General features: G+C 39.5%; 1 protein-coding gene across 5 annotated transcripts in view; it reads left to right on the forward strand.

Annotated features, from left to right (window-relative positions):
• Positions 1-19091, forward strand: part of LOC134348611 (myosin light chain kinase, smooth muscle-like) — a 365048-nt gene extending 345957 nt beyond the window's left edge. For all 5 annotated transcript variants that reach the window (XM_063052250.1, XM_063052252.1, XM_063052248.1 and 2 more), the window contains 3 exons: positions 4611-4746; positions 10906-11037; positions 14319-19091. In XM_063052250.1, the coding sequence (XP_062908320.1) occupies positions 4611-4746; positions 10906-11037; positions 14319-14560 (510 nt within the window). In that variant the 3' untranslated portion in view covers positions 14561-19091. The remainder of the gene's footprint in view (positions 1-4610; positions 4747-10905; positions 11038-14318) is intronic.
• Positions 19092-19463: the final 372 nt, after the last annotated feature.

Consider the following 19463-nt stretch of genomic DNA (forward strand, 5'->3'; position numbering starts at 1 on the left):
TGGCTCATCACCCATTAAGGTATATGATAGCTCATTGATTTTTTTTTTGACAAACGAATTGAAAAGTCATAGATCTATTTCATTGCTTTCACTCTTACTGAAAGTCTAATCATAGCAATAACATTGTACTGTGCTACCTTGTTTTACTGGATAGCAGCTTAAACTGAAAGCTTATCTGGCGTCATGCCACATTCAAGATCTATTTTCTCCCCTTATACAATAATAAACAAATTCCTCTGCTCCATCATTAACCTTCTGTTTTGCCTGCAAAAGGCATGTTCTCTATTACAGATAGGAGATATTGCTTGCCCTTTTTTCTACCACTGTGTATTTTATTAAAATAATATACTTTTTCCTGTGGAGTGGTCATTATAATACACTTCCGCTGCAGAATATTAAGATTTCCTGCTCGCTATTCGTGTCAATATTGCTTCACTTTACATTTTAAGCTGTTTCATTCCACCCTTTAATTATTCACACACTTTTTTCACTTATGTTTTAAATTTTCCCTTTCCTCATTCTTCTCTGGTGATTAATGAATAAATTGTCAGAAGATGTGTTTGACATAAGACAGATGTAGGGAAATGCTAATTAGTGTGGCCCTATAGACATTTGTAGAAGGAATACAAAACTGCAATGAACTTGATTGAAAATACCTAGGTACAGGTTTCCCCCACCATCCAAAGGTAGAGCGTTCCTATGAAACGGTTCGTAAGCCGAAATGTAAAGCGAAGAAGCAATTACCATTTATTTATATGGGAAAATTTTGTAAGCGTTCGCAGACCCAAAAATAACCTACCAAATCATGCCAAATAACACATAAAACCTAAAATAACAGTAACATATAGTAAAAGCAGGAATGATAAGATAAATATACAGCCTATATAAAGTAGAAATACTTTTCCACAATCATTGCCAGCACTGTTCTCCGAAGCAAAAATCTCACGCCAGCGCTGTTGGCAAAAACACTCTCTCCAGTAACCTTTAAGCTATGAAGCTGCCAAATCATACCAAATAACACGTAAAAATACACAGCCTATATAAAGTAGAAATAGTGTATGTACAGTGTAGTATCACTTACCGGAATTGGGACAGCGCAGAGCACACTGATGATGGCGTGTTAGACTGAGTTGTCGCAGGCTGGGGTGGTGCAGTGGGCCCCACCCTCCAGGCCGCCGACAGATACATTGCCGCGAAGCATGCAGCGGTAGCCGGGAGGCACACAGCACATCTTTAAGAAAAAAGCCGAAATAAACATGCTAATCAATTACGTGCCGCCCGACACGTAATTGTCGGCCCAGATCAGTGCTGATTGCCGATTGCATCGCCTCTGATCTAGGCCGACAACTATGTGTCGGGCGGCACCTAATTAATTAGCATGTTTCTTTTGGCTTTTTTTTAAGATGTGCTGTGTGCCTCCCAGCTACCGCTGCATTCTCCGCGAATCGGTATCGTCCGTGGCCTGGGGGTTGGGGTGGTGGAACCCTGGGGTGTCATCTCGTCTTCTGTTTCCATTAGGGCAGGCAGCTCATCTTCTCCTATGACTGCCCGCCTCGATGTCGAAGTTCGAGGTTCTTCGTCTGCTGTGGCTGATGTGGAAGGCTTGCTTGACTGCTGAGCCTCGCGCATTTTTCTATCATACAGTTCTTTGTAAGCACTCAAACCATCCTGCAAATATCCCCTAAACCTACGTACCCTTTCAAAATTAAAGTCGTACTTTATCATTGCAGCGAAAATCTCACGCAGTTGCTTCACGTTCATTTCGCTACTGAATTCAGTTTCGATTGTTAACCTTTCTTCTTCCAATTGCATCAGCTCTTCATCTATCAGTTCTTGGTCATGGGATGCCAAAACCTCTTCAACATCATCTTTGTCAGCTTCCACAAGCCAAACTCACTTAGCCCTTACTTCGGTCACCACGATCAAAACGCTTAATTATGTCTAGTTTTATGCTAAGTGTAACACCCTTATGAGCTCTTTCAGGCTTTTCCGATACCTCAGAACTCACCTTGCAAACGGCTGCTCACAAGCACGTGTTAAAGCAATGCCGTTCCAAATCCGGGGGAGAGCGGCTGCTCGGGGCACGCGCTGCCTTTTATCGCGCGCTGATTTTCTTCGTAACAGTGAAAACACCTTCTGAAAGTGAAAACAGGGAACTAATGTAGGTCTTTCGTAACAGTGAGGTTTCGTAAAGCGAACGTTTGAAAAGCGGGGGACACCTGTACTTAAAACCTTTAATTTTGACAGAGATCAAGGAGGCCAAATAAAACTGTTGTTTTAATAATTATTATTTTTAATAATGATCATTTCCATAGGAGTTGATCCCAAACTTCTACTCCCTAAGGGCACAAAATCACCAGAGTATTAACCCTGTTCATACAATACTTTCATCCATTGATGAGGTGCATGTGGGATCAGGGTAATTTTCTGGCATGTTCTGATAATTGACTAACAGGCATAAAGTAGAGAATAGGAATAAATAGATATTTTTGGGGTTTGGAATTTGTGACCATTGGGTGCCAAGACCTAGGCTATTCACAGCCTCTGTCAGCAACTTGAATAAAGTGACAAATGTTATTTATCGAAGCTTGTTGAGGGTAAAAACCTGTGTGTCATTGATGGTTATAAAGAGGGCGCAGAGAGTTTCCAGGTGTATAAATAGATAAAGAGGGTGAACAAGGCTATGGTAGATAAAATATAAGGAGGAAAAACATCAGGTCTTCAACTTCAGTAGGAAAAATAGGTAAGGAGTTTTTAATTGGTGAGAGGCTGAGAAGTCTCGGTGTCAGAGGAGCTTGGCTGCCATTTTACATGGATCACTGAAAGTTAACTTTCAGATAAAGCAGCCATGGAGAAGGCTGCTGTTCACGCTGCTGTTCACGCTGTTTACACTGCTGTTCACGCTGGTCACGCTGCTGTTCACACTGCTGTTCACGCTGCTGACGCATGAACGTGTCTCAGGATTCAGCTGAAACCGTGTCATCAAGGTCGTGGTTTGAAACAACAGTGGTCGGAGTACAGAGAGGAAGTGGAGCAGCTGGTGGACTGGTGTGAGAGCACCAACCCAAGTGTGAATGTGGAGAAGACCAAGGAACGATTGTAGACTTTAGGAAGATGCAGATGATCCATCCCCCTCTGCGCATTCGTGACTCCTTTGTAGAGAGAGTTAAGTGCACTAAGTTCCTGGGAGTTCTCATCACGGATAACCTCACTGGTCCCTCAATATCACCTCGCTGAATAAGAAAGCACAACAGCGCCTCCACTTCCTAAGGAGATTGAAGCAAACAAGGCATCCCCACCCCCACCTTAACTGAATTTTACAGGGGCACCATTGAAAGCGTCCTGACAAGATGCATCTCCATCTGGTACGGGAGCAGCCAAACATCAGACTGGAAGCCCCTACAAAAGACTGTGAGAATGGCTGAGAGGACCGTAGGTGTCTCCCTACCGTCCACCAGGAGCACTATATACACAGGGCCCTCAGTACTATCATAGACCCACCTATCCATCCAGCATCCTCTTTGACTTCCTACCATCAGGCAGAAAGCTCCAATGCACAATCACAAGAATGGTCAGGTCGGGAAACGTTTTCTTCCTCAAGCTTTTAGGCTTCTGAACTCCTTGCCGCATTGAAGTGATCACTAGTTAATTTGTTCTGTGCCCAACAATATTTAACTTGCGCACTTTACTTTGTTTATTTATGCATAATTCATCCGCAGGTTTTTATTCTTTCTGAAGTGACTGTGTGTCATGTGATTGTTACGTGCATTATTGTGCTTTACACCCTGCTCCGGAGAAACATTATCTCAATTTGGCAGTATACATATATATATAGTTAAATGGCAATAAACTTGGCTTAACTTGCTATATTGATTTTTGTTACAGTAGGGTTTGAGTACCAGAGCAAAGATGTCATATCACAATTATATAGATCCTGCTGAGATTGAACCTGGAAAATTGTGCACAGGTCTGCGGTACCCACCGAAGGAGAGGTGTAACTGAGAGTGAGGGGGCGCAACGAATCCTGAAACAGTGGATTTGTATAAGAAGGACAGATGAAGCAGATTATTCCTATTATGTACTGAGTTTAGAAGAATGAGAAATAAAACAGGCAAATTTCCTGCAGGATACAAACAGAAATGATGTGTCCCTTGACTGGGGTATCACAGGCCAATAAGGGGCCAGGCATTTAAGACAGAGATAAGACATTTCTTTGTGCAGATGATAGTGAATGTTTGGGACATTCATTTCAAGGGAGTTGTGGAGCTTCTGAGTATATACATTTTAGGATGTTAAGGGATCAGAGAAAGTGAGCTGTGGGTGAAAGATCAGCAACTGAATCAAACCGCACTGGGAGTATTGTGAGCAATTTTGGGCCCCTTATCTAAGAAAAGATGTACTGGCATGGGAAAGCGTCCAGAGGATATTTGCGAGAATGATTCCAGGAATGAAAGGGTTAATGTATGAGGAGCATTTGATAGCTCTGGGCCTGTACTCTCTGGAGTTTAGAAGAATGAATCTTAAAAACCCATTATCTTGTACCAGATGCATCTTCCCACAGAAGTTGTGAGTAGGAATTTCTCATCAATGAATTCTTCTTAAATTTACAGAAAACAGGTCATGCAGTCCGAGCAATTGGCCGACTCTCCTCGATGGCAATGCTTGCTGGTCTAAGTGGAAAGAAATCTTCACTGGGAAACGTACCCACCAGTCCTACAGCTTCAGAGGAAAAGCCAGAAGCTGAAGGTAATAAAATATTGGCTTTAAGACAATATTCTTTATGGTTTAACCATGTTTCCATTCTGAGCAAAGATAAGTAACAGTTTAACACCTTGAGAGTCGTCTCCTAACAGGCAGCCACGAAACAAAGAAACCCAAAAGAACCCGATTAAAATAAGAGGACCATCGAACATCTAATGTGCAAAGGAAAAAAAAAACAAATCATGCAAGCAATAAATGCAAGCAAATAGTATTCTGAACTGAAGTCCACAGAGACAGTCCCTTAATCCACGTAGACCCTTAGTTCAGCGCAGAGCGGGGCAGTGAGCTGAACCAGCCCGTCCCTTGCCTCAGGCCCCAAAACCCTGACCTTTTCAATTAGGCCCGACACTTAAATTGTCCAGACATGGGGTTCAGTTGCTCTGATACACTCTGGGGCGTGGACCTTGCCGCTTCGATTTGGCCTGTACCCGACCTTTCCGATTCGACTTAGTGTGTAAATCATCTAAACTTTGGGTTCAGTTGCTTTGCTACAACATCTAGCCAGTAACCAGCTGAGCAATAAGCCTTTGGTAAACACTTATAAAACATGGTAGTGTAGTGGTAGTGGCAGCACCTGTGGTTCAATTACCTCCGCTCCCTGTAAGGGGAGTGTACGTTCTCCCCGTGCCTGCATGGGTTTCCTCCGGGTGCTCCAGTTTCCTCCCATATTACAGAGACATAGTAGTTAATAGGTTAATTGGTCAAATGAGTGTAATTGGGCAAAGGGCGCGTGGGCTAGAAGGGCCTGTTACTTTATATAAGTATAAAATAAATAAAAACTGGAAGTTCACATTAATTAACACAACTGATCTGATAATGCAAGGATGTTGCTAATGAGTAAAAGGAAGTAATATTATCACCCAGCCAGTACTTGAAGTGTGCGTAGACCGTGTGGCATTCTGGAGTTCCGGACCATTGGGAGTGGGATAAATCAGTAAACTATAAAGTGGTCAGTCCACTCCTAGAATGTAGCTAAGAAGTGAATAAATATAAGACATTTCTTCCAACCTAAATATTACATTTTAAATCTAAGATATTTTAAGAAAAAATTGTCCAAAAACAAATCTCAAAATAATCCAGTTTGGCAGAGAGTAGATGGGCCGAAGGACCTGCGTCTGTGTTGTCGTGCTCTATCGCTCTATGACTCTAATCAGGCACTTCAAAGTTCAAAGTAAGTTTATTACCAATGTACATATACAGCCCTGAGATTCATTTACTTGTGGGCATCCTCAATAAATCCAACAACCATAATAGAATCAATGAAAGACTGCACCCAACAGGGTGGATGACCAGTTTACAAAAGACAACAAATTGTGCAAACTCAAAAATAAATAAATAGTTAAATAAGCAAGCAATAAATACTGCAAGCATGAGATGAAGAATCCTTGAAAGTGAGTCCTGAGGTTGTGAGAACAAGTCAGTAATGGGTCAAGTGAAATTATCCCCTCTGATTCAAGAGCCTGAAGGTTGGGGGGTATTAACTGTTCCCGAACCTGGTGGTGTGAGTCTTAAGGCTCCTGCAGCTTTTTCCTGATGGCAGCAGCGAGAAGAGAGCATGACCTGGGTGCTGGGGATCCCTGATGAATGGATGCTGCTTTCATGCAACAACAGTCCGGTTAGAGATGTGGAGAGCTTCACCCGTGATGGACTGGGCATGTTGGGATTTTATTAGTGGTAGACTATCATACTTACAGGACTATTAACACACCAACAGACTTTTATTTCAGGTGGGACCCCTCATCAGGGCATTGGGGGGAGAAAAATCATTTAATAGGCAGCCCCAAGGGTTCTCTTCCTGAGAACTGTTTGTAAGATGGATTTTTTTGAGAGTCCAGAAATAAACACAAATAGTTGTGGTCCAGTGAGATGGGGAGAGAAGGCACAAGGAAACTGTCATCCCCACCCAGCCAAAGATGCCTTCAGCCCTGCAGTAGGCAACAAATCCATCTGCTTCCTATCCCTCAGTTTCCCAAACACTCGTAACACAGGGAGGGTCTGCAGTCAAGATTATACAGTTAACTCCAATAATACTAATGATTCCCAATTCCTTACTGCTTCCCCTCTCCCAGTTGCTCCACCTGTCAATTATCCACCTCAGTACCTGGTCCCACCTATTCTCTTCCAGCCCCTGCCTCACCTCTCCCTCTTACCTCTTTATAATAGCTATTTGCCGTCTACACTCTCAGTCCTGATGCAGTATCAACCATGCCTTTTCCTGTCCCACTGAGGTTTGTGTTTTGCTCCAATCCCTGCATCTGTGCGGTCTCTTCGACCACATTTTGTTTTCAATGTTATTTTATATATACAGCATGGCAGTGTAAGAAAGAAGTTTCCAATGAACCTAACCAGTTTTAATGAAACGGGAAAAATACAAGCTCTCTGGACCCCATCTCTAGCCACAAACCTATCCGCATTCTTAGGTCCCAATCCCAGTTCCAACCACACACCCAAACCACAATCTGCACTCCAACCTTAGTTGTACTCTGGATGTGGGGGTCGCATTCCAGACCAATAAATGAGTTAGATGTCCGATTATTGTATATTTGTAATTTTGACTGACAATACTTTTATTTTAATGATCTGTCAAAGTCTCCCGCTTGAAATCTGAACCTTAATCTCCTTTCCACGTATTCACTGGCCTATTGAGCATTTTAGCCAGGCTGTGTTTGATTCTGAAATGTCTGTGCTTTAACCTTTCAATTTTCTCAGTAGGTTTCAGGTAATTGTTGTAGAATCCAAATTTTCTAAATAAGCAACAGTGTTAATGTTGGGTAAAAATGATGCTGCTATTTTGTTCAAGCAATGTGACATGCGAACCCATTATTTGAAGAGATTAAGGAGTTGTGTATGTTTTCTGTAAAGGTTTGAGGAATTAGAAGGCAGGCCAACAATTCCAACGTTCATAACAAAGTTCAGTACAATTCCACCATGCATTAATATACAGAAAGCTGTTAAAACACCATCTCTGGAGGCTGTTAAAGGTTCACTCTTAGCATAATGCAAGACAGACCACAGATATTGCTCTTGGTTAATGAGTCCTCAGATTTCCTTTGCCTTTCACTTTGACCAGCAGATGATGAAACTTGAATTTGTCTGGTGCACACGATAGCATTATCATCTTGTGTGCTGAAATGGCCCCTTCTCTCGCTCTAATATTATATATTTAATTTAAAACTTGTTGGCACCTTTACATACTTTGCCATTATTTTATTGATATAAAAGTGTAATTATATAGAAACCATAGAAAAACTACAGCATAGAAACAGGCCTTTTGGCCCTTCTTGGCTGTGCCGAACCATTTTCTGCCTAGTCCCACTGACCTGCACACGGATCATATCCCTCCATACACCTCCCATCCATGTATCTGTCCAATTTATTCTTAAATGTTAAAAAAGAACCCACATTTACCACCTCGTCTGGCAGCTCATTCCATACTCCCACCACTCCCTGTGTGAAGAAGCCCTCCCTAATGTTCCCTTTAAACTTTTCCCCCCTCACCCTTAACCCATGTCCTCCGGTTTTTTTCTCACCTTGCCTCAGTGGAAAAAGCCTGCTTGCATTCACTCTATCTATACCCATCATAATTTTATATACCTCTATCAAATCTCCCCTCATTCTTCTATACTCCAGGGAATAAAGTCCTAACCTATTCAATCTTTCTCTGTAACTGTGTTTCTCAAGTCCCGGCAACATCCTTGTAGACCTTCTCTGCACTCTTTCAACCTTATTAATATCCTTCCTGTAATTTGGTGACCAAAACTGAACACAATACTCGAGATTCAGCCTCACCAATGCCTTGTACAACCTCATCATAACGTCCCAGCTCTTACACTCAATACTTCGATTAATAAAGGCCAATGTACCAAAAGCTGTCTTTACGACCCTATCTACCTGTGACTCCACTTTTAGGGAATTTTGTGTCTGTATTCCCAGATCCCTCTGTTCTACTGTACTCCTCCGTGCCTTACCATTTACCCTGTATGTTCTACCTTGGTTTGTCCTTCCAAAGTGCAATACCTCACACTTGTCTGTATTAAACTCCATTTGCCATTTTTCAGCCCATTTTTCCAGCTGGTCCAAGTCCCTCTGCTGGCTTTGAAAACCTTCCTCACTGTCCACTACCCCTCCAATCTTTGTATCATCAGCAAATTTGCTGATCCAATTTACCACATTATCATCCAGATCATTGATATAGATGACAAATAACAATGGACCCAGCACTGATCCCTGTGGCACACCACTAGTCACAGGCCTCCACTCGGAGAAGCAATTCTCTACTACCACTCTTTGGCTTCTTCCACTGAGCCAATGTCTAATCCAATTTACCACCTCTCCATGTATACCTAGCGACTGAATTTTCCTAACTAACCTCCCATGCGAGACCTTGTCAAAGGCCTTACTGAAGTCCATGTAGACAACATCCACTGCCTTCCCTTCATCCACTTTCCTGGTGACCTCCTCGAAAAACTCCAATAGATTAGTTAAACATGACCTACCACACACAAAGCCATGTTGACTCTCCCTAATAAGTCCCTTCTATCCAAATGCTTGTAGATTCTGTCTCTCAGTACTCCCTCCAATAACTTACCCACTACCGACGTCAAACTTACCGGCCTATAATTTCCCGGATTACTTTTCGAACCTTTTTTAAACAACAGAACAACATGAGCCAATCTCCAATCCTCCGGCACCTCACCCGTAGACACCGACATTTTAAATATATCTGCCAGGGCCCCTGCAATTTCAACACTAGTCTTCTTCAAGGTCCGAGGGAATACCCTGTCAGGTCCTGGGGATTTATCCACTTTAATTTGCCTCAAGATAGCAAGCACCTCCTCCTTTTCAATCTGTACAGTTTCCATGATCTCACTACTTGTTTCCCTTAATTCCATAGACTTCACGCCATTTTCCCTAGTAAATACAGACGCAAAAAACCCATTTAAGATCTCCCCCATTTCTTTTGGTTCCGCACATAGCCGACCACTCTGATGTTCAAGAGGACCAATTTTATCCCTTACAATCCTTTTGCTCTTAATATACCTGTAAAAGCTCTTTGGTTTATCCTTCACTTTGACTGCCAAGGCAACCTCATGTCTTCTTTTAGCCCTCCCGATTTCCTTCTTAAGTATTTTCTTGCACTTTTTATACTCGTCAAGCACCTTATTTACTCCCTGTTTCCTATACATGTCATACAACTCCCTCTTCTTCTTTATCAGAGTTGCAATATCCCTTGAGAACCAAGGTTCCTTATTCCTATTCACTTTGCCTTTGATCCTGACAGGAACATACAAGCTCTGCACTCTCAAAATTTCTCCTTTGAAGGTTTCCCACTTACCGATCACATCCTTGCCAGAGAACAACCTGTCCCAATCCACGCTTTTTAGATCCTTTCTCATTTCTTCAAATTTGGCCTTCTTCCAGTTCAGAACCTCAACCCTAGGACCAGATCTATCCCTGTCCATGATCAAGTTGAAACTAATGGTGTTATGATCACTAGAACCAATATGATTTTATAATTGAAGTAATCCTACCAAATGTGATTCTAAATATGATTTAACAAAAGAGTTTTCATGACATATTAATAAAGAGTACCCAGAGAACTTAGACTGAATTTTTACCAAATATTAGCAAATAGGAGAAACTATAACTAATGTCACATATATCTTGCATTGTAGTTTTAGTCAATTATGATAAAAGTATTACACCCCTCTAATTTGTGCTGCCAGGTTCAGTTGATGTAAGTAGTCACACATCATTTGAAGATGAGCTTCTGTATTGCAACTGTGTCCAGAATCTGTCTGTAAGACTATATTGCCACCAAATGGAATTTCAATTTGTGAGCTTCAGAAACTTTCTAATGTTACAAATTTATTATTTCCACTTGATAAAATTTCACTTCCCTGCCAATGGATGAAGGAACAATCTTAGTAGAATCAGTTATAACTTGGCACTGGATCATTTACTGGATCAGTAAATACGGACCAACAATAATAGTTTTGTTTTTATTCAAGTTCTGAAAAAATAATATATACATGCTTCAGTTATTACAACATCTGGCATCTCTATGGAGATAGGTGTCAGGGTTTCACATGGTTACCAAAAATGGAAATTCAGTTTAATTGCTTTTATGTTTCCTTATCTCAGTTCAGGATCCGAATGTGCTTCTTGAAGCAGTTTCTGAAGAACGGCAAAACTTTAAGCCATATTTCTCCAAGACCTTTGAAGACATCGAAGTTATAGAAAGCAGTGCAGCTCGATTTGACTGCAAGATTGAGGGTAAATTCACAGATCCCGATTCAAAGTCAAACTTATTGCACAAGAAAATGTGTAACATAGGTGCCATGAAAAACTTACCTGCAGCAACGTCACAAACACAAAGCATCTCATAAGCAGCTTTCACAGGAAGAACAAATTAATGATATGTTATACACAAATTTTACAAGAAAACACAGATTTAAAAAAAAGTCTGTTTAGTGCGCGGTAGTGTGGGACTTCAGGCTCTGTAACTCCTGCCTGATAACAGCTGTGAAAAGATGACATGGTCACGATAGTCAGGGTCTTTGATGATGGATGTTATTACAGTAATCGGGAGGGATATGTCTGTGATTTACTAGGCAGAGTCAACTTCAGATTCATATGAATAATAGTGATATCAGTAGTTTGCAAGTTTTTTCAGCATAGATTTTCATTGAAAACCACAATATTTTAATTATCCTTGTTAGTGAAGGCATTAATTTTTATTGGATAGACATTTTGGGTCCTCAGGTTCATGCCTAATGTTGAATTGGTTCATACTTGCTTTTGGTTCAATAGTCCAGGTTGTGCAGTGGAATCCCTGACAACACTTCCCTGCATTAGAGCCAGAAAGTTGGCATTTTATTGTCGGTTTTCTCCTCAAGAAGTTTGGCAATAGGGAGGGAAGGTAACGGCATAGACGATGTTCAAAACAAGGAGAAGATCCAAAAGTCAGAAGTGCAAAGGGACTTGGGAGCCCTCCTGCAGGATTCCCTCAAGGTTAACTTGCAAGTTGAGTCGGTGGTGAAGAAGGCAAGTTCAATTTTGTATTCATTTTGCGCTGACTAGAATATAAAAGCAAGAATTTAATACTGGGGCTTTATAAGGTATTGGTCAGACCGCACTTGGAGTATTGTGAGCAGGTTTGGGCCTCTTATCTAAGAAAAGATCTGCTGGCATTGGAGAGGGTCCAGAGGAAGTTTACGAGAATGATTCCAGGAATGAAAGGGTTAACATTTTGAAGGCTCTGAGCCTGTGCTGTCTGGAGTTTAGAAGAATGAGGGCGGATGTCATTGAAACCTATCAAATATTAAATGACCTAGATAAAGTAGATGTCGAGAGGATGTTTCCTATCGTGGGTGAGTCTAGGACCAGAAGCCACAGCCTCAGACCACAGGGTCATCCATTTAGAACAAAGATGAGGAGGAATTTCTTTAGCCAGGAGGTAGTGAATGTGCGGAATTCATTGCCACAGATGGCTATACAGGGCAAGTCATTGGGTAAACTTAAAACAAAGGTTATTAGATTCTTGATTAGTCAGAGAGAGTCAAGGGTTACGGACAAATATCAGGAGAACGGGGTTGAAAGGGAACATAACTCAGCGATGATGGAATGGCAGAACAGGTTCGAAGGGCAGAATGGCCTAATTCTGCTCTTCTGTCTTATGGTCTACGTTGTGGAGTTACTCGTCACTTAAATGGGAAAACTGCTTGAAATCCTATCCTAGATAAAGACCTGGTACTGGGAGATATAACCATTATCTTCAAAGGAGGAAAATAGCTGCAAAGGACTATTGTTTCAGTTCATTTATTACTTCAATTTATTAATACTGTATGTTTTAAGATTATTTAGCGTGTTTGTTTATTTCTTCACTTCAATAAGACTGTTCTGAATTTGAATATTTTTTGAATGTACCTGAATGTAAGAAACACTCAGTATAATATTTCTCATTTCTAAACATTTTAATACTGAGAAAACAGACTGGTCAGGTTTAGCCAGCTGTCAGTGTTATTCTTTTAGTTGTTTTGTGGGTTTCTGTTCCCCCACTATCAGCTGCCCCTACTCCTCGACCCTCCTTCCCCAATTCTCCACCTGTTGTCATCACGCCAATAATGCACAGAAGTCACAGCTGGTGTAATAGTCTCACAGACTAAACAAGCAGCCTGTTCTTCACAGTTTGCAAGTTTTAAACCTGGTTTTCTTCTGATCATTCGCTGCAGTTAGCATTGTGTTATAACTTAATTAACTTGCCCTATACGTTGTTTCTTGACTTTACACCATGTTGTATCTGTTCACAGTGTCCCTGCTCAGTGCTCACAAGTGTTAAAATGCTCACCCTCCTCAGGAACACTGCAAAAGGTCCCATCATTTAAAGCTTTCCACTATTCATTTAATCTACCTCAAAAATGTACATTTTTAATTAACGTATTTTTCTGGTAACTGAAAGATTTGATCATCTCCTTTCTATATTAATGAATTTCTTTAAAATTCACAATAATCTTATCTGCAATAATTACACATGCATGAATTTGGTAAAAAAAAATAGTTCATTTTGTAAAATCCCTTGGCATTGTGTACACTCCATCAAAACCTTCTGTGAGAAAGTTAAATTCAAAGGTTCAGAACTTCAGAGTAACAGAATCCAAAGTAGCTGAAGTAGATCTTTCCATCCAAAATATCACTTTCAGAGTCATTATTCAAAGTAAATTTTATTATCAGAGTACATACATGTCATATACAACCATAATATTCATTTTCTAATGGGCATACTCATCAAATCTACAGAATAATAACAACAACAGGATCAATGAAAGATCAACCAGAGTGCAGAAGACAACAAACTCTGCAAGTGCAAATATAAATAAATAGCAATAAATAATGAGAACTTGAGATAAAGAGTCAATAAAGTGAATCATTGGTTGTAGGAACATTTGGATGATGGACAAGTGAGTGTAGTTATTCCCCTTTTATTCAAGAGCCTAATTGTTGAGGGGTAGTAACTGTACCTTAACCTGGTGGTGTGAGTTCTGGGGCTCTTGTACCTTCTAGCTGATGGCTGCAGTGAGAAGAGAGCATGGCCAGGGTGGTGGGGATCTCTGATGGTGGATGCTACTTTCCTATGACAGCATTTCATGTAGATGTGCTCAATGGTTGGGAGGGCTTTACCCGTGATGTACTGGGCTGAATCCACTACCATTTGCAGGATTTTCTGTTCAAAGGCGTTGGGTTTTCCATACCAGGGTATGATGCAACCGGTCAATATGTTCTCCACTAAACATCTATGGAAGTTTGTCAAAGCTTTAGATGTCATGCCAGATCTCCGCAGACTCCTGAGGAAGTAGAGGTACTGCCATGCTTTCTGTGAAATTGCATTCACGTACTGGGTCCAGGACAGGTCCTCTGAACTAGTAACACCCAGGAACTTAAACGCATGTGCATACTTGTAAAATAAACCTATCACTAACAACTGCTAAGTTAGTTATGCCATGTAACTGGTGTATATGAGCATTGTTCATAATTTGACAACGAAATCTTCTTCACAGGTTATCCTGATCCAGAAGTTATCTGGTATAAGGATGAGCAGCCCATCAAAGAATCTCGTCACTACCAGATTGAATACGATGAAGATGGGAACTGCTCTTTGCTCATTTCCGATGTATCTACACGTGACGATGGCAAATATACCTGCAAGGCCATCAACAGCTTAGGAGAGGCTACCTGGACAGCTGAACTCATTGTGCAAACGATAGAGGAAAGCAAGATGAGTAACGCTGAATCAAAGTAGACGGGTTGCTTGAAGAGATGTGTTTGTGTCTGATGGTATACTGTTACAACAATTTAAAGGAGCATAAGGGGGTTGATTATGCAAAGTTCTTCCTTAATTCCCAAGACATGGAAGTTGCTTATGGATATATTTATGTATGCACTCTGTGCCAAAGAACCATGGGAGACTATGCAATCGCACCCACAAACATACAGTAAGTTTAGAAATCACGTGCTCACCTAATGACAGATATATCCCAATTTGAATACCACTGCAAACATATTATATACTCGTGGTTCAGTTTCACCCACATTTACCAAATAATGACAATAATCACTTAGGTTTTCAGAGAAATTTGAACCTGGTTTCTAAAATCTGCCAACTTAATTTTTTTTGGGCGCTTTGACTCAGTTCTTTGTGCATCCCCTAGTTGTTTGTACAGATGTTATGAGAAGCCAATTGGTGACTCTTAGTTAATGAATTTCATCCATCTTCTCGATTTGCAGATGTATGAAACTCGCTGCAATCTAAAGATATTTTAAACACAATTTTGTTTACATTACACTGCACCTTTCACGCGTAAGTTTTCACGTTGCTTTTTAAATGTCAATTTAGTTTATGGTTTTTGACAATAAAGTAAATGCTTTTAATGGTTTTGTGGTAAAGACTCAGAAGGGAGCTGAATGCCAGGATTTCTGTTCAGCATTCATTTTGTTATTATGAAACACAAAAATATAGCCCTAGGTTATTACATCATAAAAGGAAAAGGATGCAAACTTCACAGCAAGGGAACTGGTTTATATGTCTTGCTGTTTGAAAATTCAGCGGGAAGTTATTCTAAACACCAGTCCCGCTTGATAAAGCACATTTTGAATAAGAAACTAGAAGACTTCAAAATCAATTTGATTCTTATGAACTGTACATAAAGATAATGCCATACGACATCACAAACTACCTTATGCAAAGTACTCAATAATTGCAAATACAGCTTGAAAGTATGACTCAATCTCAAATGAATCCAAGTCCACAGTAACAATAAATGCTACCTGATGAAGATTTTGGTGGTACCTTAGAAAGGAACTGCTCCCAAATTAAAATGCCTTAACTCTTCGTGTTTCATCCATGGAACCTGCCTAATAATTAGCGCAAGATTAGTAACCCCTGCCCTTCTCCCATCCGGTTCGATATTTTAGAGACAATTGTATCTCATTTCAATTTTTCCCCGTTTTAATTACCTTCTGTATTATTTGGTGTTAGAAGTTTTTATGATCTTTAAAAATTTCATTTTTCACCTCTTGCCAGTATTTTCCTGCACTATTCTTCCTTCTGCTCAATTGTAACTTGCACTGGCCAAATTGGAAAGATATTCCTTTGCATATTCCAAGTATAACAAAATCTATTGGAAAAGTTCGATTTAAAGGCAGATTTCAAACATTACAGAAGCACATATTGCTGAAGTATTTGCCTCGACACCCTGCACTGACTCTATGTACCTGCCTGGATATATCAGCGAGAGATCTTACTATCTGTCTCTTGTGCTCAAGAACACCTGGCCCGTTGCTCATTCTAAGTTAATATGTCAGCAACATTTTGAGTATAATTAGCTCTTATTAACACAGGGAAGCACACCTCAACAAGATGTTTTCATGATCCCTCATCTTTCTCATACATTAGAGAGGTTATCTGCTGCTTCAGGAAGAATGCAGTGCACATGGAGATGTTTGTGAAGGACAGTAAATTAATTTTGTTTTCCTGTGGAGAAGAGGACTCACTTGTCGATGTTGGCTCCTTTCCACCGCATAGCAGATTTTCTTTGACTGCAATGGTCAATAGTTGACAGCTATGAGTTCAATGAGACGTTTCATATCAAATCTTGACCTCCATGTATTGAAAGGAATATTGCTTCCAGTCAGCATGCAAATTCACAACATGAATGCCATTGGAGAAGGCATGAAGAAACTATTATCCTTTCACAGTATGGAAATTGATTGGGCCATGAAGAGAAAGAATTGTTAATATCTAGATTTTCCACAGGAACATGCCTTTGAACTTCAAATCGGAGCAAACACTAACCATCCCCACACTCTCCTGTACCTTTCTGAACAATGATTCCAATTTTAAGACAGTGTCATAAAGTTTTCTTTCAACTATTAGCTGCAACTTCTAACAGTGTTGAGTTGTTTAATTTTCCATCTCTAATTGAAGCTGTTAGGGGTTAAGCTTTTCTGGTACAATGTTACATTCAGTTCATATTGCTAAAGAGATTCTTGTTAGAGCAGTCAGTGAGACACATTCTCTCTGCTAGCTGAGGCTAACCTATATCATAGGGCAATCAATTATTTGTACTACCATTAGAAAATTAGCACTGAGGTGTCAACATAAGAGCAACTACACTATAGCCAATGTAAACTTGATCCAAATAGCTTAAGCCTTCCAAGTTTGAGATGATATTGTACCAAGAAGCCACAATTTTTGACCCTGAATTAGATGCAAAGTGTTGGTATTTTAATTTTTTAAATCATATTTATTTGAGATCATACTGTGCATGATACATAGTTTGTGAAATGGAGTAGAAAAATGAATTTTTGCTTGAACAATAGACAGTACAAGTCAAGTGAGTTTTTAGGGTTTTTAAACGTTTTAAATATTAGGTGTGTTGCCTTGGCAACGCCAGTTTTTATTTTGTTTCCATGTATTTATGGTGCAACAAGTAAATTGCTCAATATGGTAACAGATTAATTTACATAATATAAACAAACACCAAATAATATGGATTTGAGTTATCAGTGTGCAGATTATGGTAGGTTAGGTAAGGACTATGATGGACTACTTGGCCACTGTAAATTGCTTGAAGAGTGCACATGTGATAGAATTCTGGGCCAGGGAGGAGGTGGTTGCAGTTGTTAAAGATGTTAGGAGAATTTTAAAAAAGCATTAAATAAGTCAATGGGCAAGTAGCCTTTGTATGGACCAATACCATTAAGCAATGGGTCTGTGGACCCCAGATTGAGAACCCCTACTCGACAGCTACATACAAAAGTAAATCTTTATAAAAATACTTTTATAAACCACATTCACATCCTACATATTTTAATGCTATCTCTCAATGCTGTAGAATTCTTGTCTTAGCCTTTTCACCATTTCTTAATATTCTATGGTCATTTAAATTTCTATATCATGTTGGACCTGATACGTTTGTGAAGCAATACTTGCAGGACAGATATTAAATTGAATGCTAAATGATAATTTAGAGATTTATAACGTCATTTAAAATATAGTAAGAACACAAAATGCAACGTGGATCACTATTGACCACTGTCTCTGCAAATGACTTCTCCAAAAACAGTTAGCTTCCATCCGTTGAGTTTGAATGTCCTTGCACTAACGCTTTTCATTGCATTTCAGTAGTACACAGCGCTTGAACTGAATGCAAACGTGCCTAGTTTCTGGCAAGTTCATGAAGGGAAGAAGTTGGAACTCTTTGACTGAATGATATAATACTTAATCATCTAATATCAGATTTATATTTTCTACTCTACTGGAGATGAACACACACAACAGGAGTTTGGCTTTTTAAGAACTGGTATATAACTCACATTTACTGGCCTTTAGTTATGAATTCAAAGAACAAGCTTCATGTTTTTGAAAAATCTAAAAGTGCTTATGATAAACAAAATACATTGTTTTACAGTTCACCATGGTTCAATTATATTTTAATTCACATTTTTACAGGTATATTAAAAAAGGAGTTAGATCTAGAGTTCTTAGTGATTAAAGAGTTATTGGAATATGGAGAGAAGGTGGGTACAGGCTATTGAATATGGATTATTAACTATGATCATATTGAACAGTGTGGCAGGATCAAAGGGCCGAATAGTCTGTTACTACTTCTAATTTCTAGGTTTGTGTAAATAAAAGCATGCACTTTACAACACATGACAAAAGTGGGTATAATATAGAGAAATATTCGATGATCCACAATCAACTTAACTCTATGCATTTGAGCAATGGTAGGTCCAGGCTGTGTGTCTCTTTGCTTCAGCTAATTTTTAAAATAAATATTTTGGTTTGACTAAAAATCAGTCAGGTTGTGGCAGACCTAACGTTCTCTGTTTTAAAAAGACTGCAATGTATATGGCATTATCTTAAATATTAACAAATCAAAAAGTAGATATCTGTAATGGTAATTTGGAAAGCCTTTGTTTCAGATTTGGCTGTAGTTTGCAGTTATTCAGACTATTTCTCCAAACCTTTCACAAATTTTAGCCTTGAACAAATGACCAATTAAATCAAATATTCTATTTTGCTCTCATACAGTTTAATAAATACAGTTATGGATTTAAAGATTTGTGCTATTTTATCACCATAAAATTAATTCAGTCAAGTGCAAAAAAGAAATAATTTTAACCATAAACTAAAATTGAAACATAGTTTGAATTTGATAAAATACATTTTACATGATAACCAATGAAGTCGGTATAGACGATGTTACAATGTTTATGATGCTAACGGCTACCAAATGTTTGTAATGTGTAAAGCAGTTATTAAAAAAGTGAACATTACTTTGGTTTTTTATTTATGATTACCTCGAAAACATTGGCACCTTTTGGTCTGTTGCATGTTTCCTCAATTCCCCCATACCTTTGTCAAAATCATGAAAAGCATAAGCAATAGAAACTGGGTTTGGTCTCTCAGTCTCACATCTGCCCTGCACTTAAGAAGACTAAGGCTTCAGCATCATACCTCATATCCCATCATTCCCATTGTATCTAAAAATATTGAAGATACTCAGTCACTGAGCCTTCGCAACCCTGCTGATCAGAGAATTCAAAAGATTCACTTTTCTTTTAAGAAATGTCTTCTTCCTTGTGCTGAAATGCTAACCTCTCATCTTGAGCCTGTGATCCCCAATCACGCCTCCAAT

The sequence above is a fragment of the Mobula hypostoma genome, chromosome 6 (assembly GCF_963921235.1).
Source record: "Mobula hypostoma chromosome 6, sMobHyp1.1, whole genome shotgun sequence".
NCBI lineage: Eukaryota > Metazoa > Chordata > Chondrichthyes > Myliobatiformes > Myliobatidae > Mobula > Mobula hypostoma.